The sequence below is a fragment of the Malaya genurostris genome, chromosome 3 (assembly GCF_030247185.1).
Source record: "Malaya genurostris strain Urasoe2022 chromosome 3, Malgen_1.1, whole genome shotgun sequence".
In the NCBI taxonomy this organism is placed as follows: Eukaryota; Metazoa; Arthropoda; class Insecta; order Diptera; family Culicidae; genus Malaya; species Malaya genurostris.
In genome coordinates, this window is record NC_080572.1 from 2,213,763 (window position 1) to 2,221,124 (window position 7,362).

At 42.5% G+C, this 7,362-nt stretch overlaps 1 protein-coding gene across 1 annotated transcript; it reads right to left on the reverse strand.

The window, feature by feature from the left end:
* Positions 1–728: 728 nt before the first annotated feature.
* LOC131438258 (uncharacterized) lies at positions 729–5,792 on the reverse strand. Its single transcript, XM_058608135.1, has 3 exons — positions 2,916–5,792; positions 1,023–1,801; positions 729–777 (listed from the first exon to the last, which is right to left on the reverse strand). Exons 1-3 carry the CDS (start codon positions 5,790–5,792, stop codon positions 729–731), a joined length of 3,705 nt encoding a protein of 1,234 aa, XP_058464118.1.
* Between the last annotated feature and the right edge of the window lie 1,570 nt (positions 5,793–7,362).

The following is a 7,362-nucleotide window of genomic DNA, read 5'->3' on the forward strand; positions in this document are numbered from 1 at the left end:
ATAGAGAAGACAACCGCGTCTGAATTTTTTTCGGCAGTAGTGTGCCATCTAGTGGCTAGTAGTCATTAAGGTGTTACCGTTTCGGTGACAGGGCGCCATATAGCTGCAGATTGCAGAAGCCTATTCAACCATTCATATTGGTTGAAAACAACATTATATTTCTTTAATTCAACTAAAAAATTAGTTGACTGGATATGAAGTGTGCCTTAGCTAAAGATGACAGTACGTTTAATTTGTGAATTCAACTAAAAAAAATAGTCATTTCAACAAATATTTTATTATTATTAAGGGAATGAGAATAAAAAATCTAAATCAGCAAAAGTAAGATTTTTTTAGTTGTCTCAAAAAATAACTAACTAAAATCAGCAAATCAACTAAATTTTTCGCGAAAATGCTGATTTCGGTCGTTCCGTGTAGTTCCTCACTAGTAGTGCCTAGGTCGAAGGGCATTTTCGGCCACTCTGCAGCTGGTCGATATAGAAATTTGGGACCCTTGAACCATCTGCTGTTCGTCGAAATGTCTGGTTCACGATGACACTTAGTTCCGTCGTCGGCCAACGTGTTTTGTAGGCACCCACCGCCATTCATTAACGTCTGTAGCCTCGAGGATCTCACTGATACGAAATGCGACAAACTGATTATAACGACGATGATCCGAGTGAAGCCAGCATAGCAAGTTTCGCGAGTCAGTCCAAAAAAACCTTTTTGATATATTCATAGTAAGCGATTTATGCATACTTGCGGCCCATCTGACTCCCAGTACCGCTGATTGTAATTCTGATTTGGGGATCGATAAAAATTTCAAAGGTGCTACCCTTGTTTTGGCACCAATTAATGAGCACTCCACGATGTCTGCTTCTTCAAAACGCAGGAAAACTGTTGCCGCAAACCCGGACTCACTGGCGTCGACGAATGTGTGTAATTGAATATTCGTTGAGGATGATAGTACTATACGTGATCTGAAACATCGAGGGACTTGGACTTCCTGTACTAAAGGTAAGATCTTTATCCATGTAAGCCACTTTCGGTACGAGTTCTCGTCGATTGGATCATCCCATCCGGTGCGGGATCTCCACACCTCCTGCATCAGTACCTTCAAGTAGATAAGAACGTGTCCAATCAAACCAAGGGGGTCATACACTCTCATTAAGGTTCGTAGAGCTTCACGTTTCGTTGATGGTCGTACGCCCATTAGTAACTCAGAATCGTGTTGGGTCGAGAGCCGATAAGTGAAGGTGTTTGATGTGGTGCACCAGTACATTCCTAGTACCTTTTCAGTTGCAGTTTCGGAACCTAATCGAAGGCTTTTCTGCTCGGTAACTCCTTCTCGCAGAGCATCAAGCACTCGTGATGAATTCGAGATCCAATTTCTTATCTCAAAACCGCCTTTATCATGGATCCATTTCACGTCTCGCGCAAGTTGTATAGCTTCGTCTTCTGTCTCGAGACTTGTGAGCATGTCATCTACATAGTGACGTCGGACGATGGCGTCAACGGCTACAGGGTATTGCTGTTCATACTCCATCGCATTAAGATTTTTTACATGTTGCGCACTGCTGGGCGAACAGCATGCGCCGAATGTCATGACTCGCAAGACAAACACACTAGGTTCGATATCTTTCTTATCGGCCCGCCACAAGAAACGCTGACAGTGCTGGTCTACATCGCGAATTAGAACTTGGTGATACATCTCACGTATGTCACCGGTAATGCCAACTCGAAATTCGCGAAACTTGTTCAGAACCGTCAAAAGAGGTGTCAGTCGATCCGGTCCGGTTAATAATACTGAGTTCAGTTCGTGCTCGCATCGCAAAAGACACAGTCGAAAATTTCTTACGGTCGCGACGACAGAAACAAAGACAATACAGTGCAGTGAACAATAGAGTGTACGAAATGGGCAAATACGATTTAACAAAGCCTGAAACTTGGCCTACAAGGCCAAATTCAATTTGTATTGATTTCAAGCGCTGCAAAGTTAGACCTGCAGCAACCGAAATTGAAATCTTGCTTAAGGAACGAATGCATCTAAACGTTAATGATGTAAGTGAGATTCAATTCAACAAGGCGTCGAACTGTGTGTACATTATGTTTAAACGTGAAAAAGATGCAATTGCATTTGCTTCGGTTAATAACGGGGTGCACAGTATTGATCATGACAATGTTAAATATAAAATCCCTGTGTACATGGTGGACAATGCCATAGAAGTACGCGTGCATGACCTTCCCCCGCAGACCAGCGAGGGGTATGTTCGGGAATGTATGTCGCAGTACGGTGAAGTTCTTTCCATCGAAAAGGAAGTATGGCGGAATTTTTTCCCGGGTATCCGGAATGGCGTGCGAGTGGTACGTATGCAACTACGTAAAGCAATTCCATCTTACATCATTTGTGGTCAAGACGGGATACATCCGTGTAAAACGTTGGTTACGTATGAAAATCAATTGGTTACATGTCAGTTTTGTGAACAACCTGCACACTACGGCAAACCTTGCACTGAAACTGCGAAAACAAACAAAAACAAGGACAACCAACCAACAACGGAGACTAGTGAATGCCGTGCTCCTGTTTCAAAAGCACCTTCACCATCTAACCAACTATCAACTGCAATCAATGTACAAAACGCATCTACAGCAACTGCAAATGAACCCAAGATTGCGATCAACAATGAAAACAAGGAAACGGAAACCACTCACAATTCCAACGATGTAGCAATGGATGATATGAGCAACGGACAAAATGACCTCCAATCTTCGCTAGAAGGAAATGGAAGCTCCTCTCCCCCTAGAAGAAGGGTGACAACGAGATCCAACAATAAAAAAATTATATTGTGTAACAAAAACATGGGTAAATCGGCCACGTAAAGCTATACGCAAATTGGCCTGAATAAAAATTGTTATAAATAAAAAAAAAATAATACTGAGTTCAGGGAGACCCCGTGAGCCTTTGCAGCCGCGTCCCACACGAGGCGAACTTTATTCGGTTTGTTGGGATTCATCACGGGGAAGATCGGTAAATACCACGATCGGGGCTGATGCGCGCTAAGCTCTTCGGGTGATAGCTTTCTAATGTATTGCTTTTGTAGATAGTCTTGAAATTTTTCATCTAGCACGGATGCCAGCTCCTCATCTTTCGTGAGGCGTTGTTGCAAACATTTCCACCGTCTCATAGCCATCGCCTGACTGTCCGGGAGTCTTACGTTATCGTATTTCCACAATAACCCCACTTCGTATTGTCCATCTATACGTCGCGTTGTTTTATTCAGGATGTCTTGAGCCCTTTGTTCTGTTGATGGTAACAAACATGTGGCAGGTTTCACCACTCCCATACTATCCAAGGAAAAGTACTCCTTCATAGAATTATGGAGGTCTTCGTCTGTCTTACAATCACATTGACGAACTCGAGTTGAGTGGTGATTAACGAATTGATACGTCGAGGGATTTTGGTTGCTGCTTCCGTAAACTGTCCACCCTAACCTTGTCTTAACGGCTACTGGCTCATTTATGGCACCTTCTCGTCCCTCAAGGGCGTATCCGAGGCTAGCGTGATCAAGCCCAATTAGTATGCGGGGAACGGCATGGTAATAGGTGCCTATCGGTAGTCCTTGAAGATGCGTAAATTTTTTATTCAACTCCTCCATTATTAGCGTTTGGTGTGGTAGCTGTAACTCTTTGACAGTCCGAACACATGAAAGCCGATATTTCCTTTGATTATTGTTTGTAGCAGCTATGCTCAAATCGACCATTCGCGAGCTTTCCTCAACGCGCCGTGTGCCTCCCGTCCATTTCAAGCAAAGCGGTTTTTGTTGTCCAGTAAGCTGCAGCTGGTGTGCAAGACTATCCTCTATAAGAGTTAACTCCGACCCGTCGTCTAAAAACGCATACGTCTGAATTTCAACGCTTGGGCCATACAGCGTCACCGGCACTATTCGAAAAAGTATCTCGTTAGACTGAGACTGGTGTAAGTGACAGTTTTGTTCAATTTGTATTTTCTTCGTCGTCGCTTGCTCTGAATTGTGAGTGACGCCTTTATTAGGTTTATGCAAGAACGAATGATGCATGTACTGACACCCGTCTGTACCGCATTCTTTTCGCTGACGGCATGTTCCACCGTGACGGTGCAAGCACATTTTGCACAGCCTTCTGTCCTTTAGAATAGACCATTTTGTTTCGTAATTGAGACATTTAAACGTGTCACAATTCGCGAGAGATGAACAATTGTTATGGCAAAGAGTGCATTCTCCTGTGATGTCACTCTGCCATTGTTTGGAGTACGATCGCTGTTGCTGAGAGCGCGTAGGCGAAATATCAGAAGGCGGTTGGTTGTCAGCATGAACGTTAAGATATCGGTCCTCTTTCCTACCGAAACGAGGTTTACGCTGAGTAGGAGCTGTGGCCAAAACTGAACTAGCATCTTCTGCCATCGAGTACAACCATGAACTGTAGTCTGATAACTTAGGCGATGGCATTCGTCTAGAGTGTTTGGCCCAGTCAAGCCGAAGATGGGAAGGCAGCTTCGCTATCAGCTCGTAGCGCAATGCGGCGTTGTACATGAAGTCTTCCAATTCACAGGCCTCTATTGTGGCACAGAGATTTTCTACTGACAAGGCAAAGTTTATTAATGTTTCTAGTCTGTCAATATCCGGTGATGGCAACGAGCGAATTTTTAGAGTTATTGCGTGAATTAATGCTTCGGGTCTACCAAATAACATTCTCAACGTTGACATGACGCCGTTCACGTTGGAGAGATGCAGCAAACGACAGCGCACCGCTTCTAGGGCTTGCCCTTTCAAACATTTCCTCAAGCGTAGCATATTCTCTTCATTAGAGAATCCGCACATTTGAGTCGAGGAGTTAAACATGGACAAAAATAATGGCCAATCCTCGGGATCGCCGTTGAAGTCTGGCAGTTCTTTGGGTACGGCTTGTCTCGCAGCTAGTTGACTACGATGAAGAAACAACGAATTAGGCTCGACGGAACTCGTGAGCTGATTCGTCCCCGGTTTTCCTTTTCCATTCGGTGTAGAACGCTGACCAGGATTGAATTGATCCATTCTTTGTATTGTGCCATTGGCTTGTTGTTCCGCCCTCGATAATACCGTCCTCGAATAACTTTGCATTCCATGTTTCGATACGTTGCGGCCATCTTTGCTGCTACAACTAGGCTCTTGGTAGGTATCTACATCATTGATCCACTTCTCAATTCTGGAATTTGGCATGACGAATCCTGCTTCACTGTCTTCAGAGGAATCACTGGCTTCTCCCTGAAGTAGATTGATTTTTTTGTCTTGGAACTGTTGCTCTAGCTCCTCCTCAATTGCTAGTTTGCGCAGGGCGAACTTTTCTTTCAGCTTCCTATCTTCTTCTAACCTAAGCAATTGTATTTCCAGTTGTCTTCGATTAGATTTTTTAGATAATTTAGAATTTGTTTCACGTTGCGGTTGCGACAGCTCAGCTGAGTTTTCTACGGTACGTTTTTTATCCAGAAGTTCGGCTTCTTCGCACTTCCCACAAATCCAGTCCTTTTCCGATATACCTCCGGTTACATCCACACAAATGAAGTGATACCAGGAATCACAACGATCGCATTGGACCATGTTACTGCTGTCCGGCTCATCGCATAAGGCGCAATTACTTCCCATTAGTACTTCGGAATCTTTCTCTAAACGCATAGAATCATTGACACGTCCGGACCTTTTCGTACCCTTCTTGCTGTATTCGGGATCGGTCAGTACGTCTCCTTTGGGAGTTCTGCTTGAAATATGCCGGTTTTTCCTCTTAGAGTTGGTGCTGGGCATTACGATAACGTATTAAACGAGTTTTTTAAAAATGTTATTTGAGTAAACGAAGAAGAATGCGATTTCCAATTCAATAATCTGATTTTATTACGGCAGATTAAAAAACTCCTAGAAAGTACAAACTCTTAACGGAAAGTTCAATTATGTTTCTATTAATGATACGTACGTTTAGTAATCTCCGTTTCAAATAACAATAATTCACTATATTTGCTCCCATTCAGAGGGAAAACGGATTTGGAGCGGAGTAAGCTCTCGAAATAGCACGAAAATGTGGTCAGCAACCTAACCTCGAAATATTCAGTTATAATTAAGCTAAATAATGCATTTTACTCTTACCGAAAGGTAGACGATCAGCTATAACAATATATCGTTCTAGTAACTCTTCCGGTTAGGCAACCTACCAATTATTCGAATTAAATCAAATTTGCTCACACGAGCGTTCTGTAAACGTTCCTACCATCTACTTTTGTTCCTTGCATTCTTCTAATGTCATTGTTTCCAGTCGTTGCTCTAGTTAGACCACAATCTCGGTGTTGTCGCGAAGTATGCTTTTCAAGACGCATATAACTCGAGGTAGCGCTATCAACACCCACCAAACAGATAAGCCGTGTGGCATCCGGCGCAATTATTTCAACAAAAAATTGATCCACTGGTTTCCTGTTCCATGTTGTAAAAGGTCACTAAAACGGAAGCTCGCAAGTCAAGCTGTATTTCCGTACCGATGACTGAATGACTGCAGGAGCCTAATAAATACTATGAGCCTTGCCTTTGTGGAGCTCAAAACTTCGTGTCACATTTAGACTGACTAATTGAAAGCATAGGCAGAAAATATGTCTTTTTTCGGGATATTTGCCGTTTAATCAGTCTTCGCCGAGCGATGACCTCATATTTTTCATATTATATCGATTCCAGTGGAGGTAAAGCCATCAATAGTATATTGATTTCTATTTATTTGCTCTTATACAATGCTTAGTTATTTATAGTTTTAGTTCATCACGCTGCCAAGCGAAGTGTGATATCCGACAAAATTGTTCTTATCTCTCTTGACAACTGACGATGATGGGTCGTTTGTTGGTTCTGCAAAGCAAAAAGCTTGTGGTAAGGCTTGTTGAGATGGCTACGTAATTCACTCGAGTATTGCGTCTTCATTTTACGAGACAGGACCTCATAAGATGGATGATGCAGCTGAGATTTCACCCACCGTTGAAAACTCGGATGCTGAAAACTATCAATCATCAACTATCTCGTACGAGTTGGTTAGAGCTGGTACCACGAATGAAAGATCCAGTTTTATCACTGTCAACTAGTTGGATGAAGCACAGGATTCATTTTTGGCACTATTTTCACGAAAGTGTATCAAACGTTCTAATGCAGATACGTATTTCGGATGTTATTTACATCCTGTTTCAGTGTATCGGTTTTATAAGCTTATTGAAAGAATGCTGCAGTGAAGTTCTTTTTATACAAACATAAGTAAGTAGAAACGTAAGTAGGTAAACCACAAAAGGAACAAAAAAAATTGAATAAGAAAAAACAGGTAACAGAAAAACTGGAAGAGTTTTCTATGTTT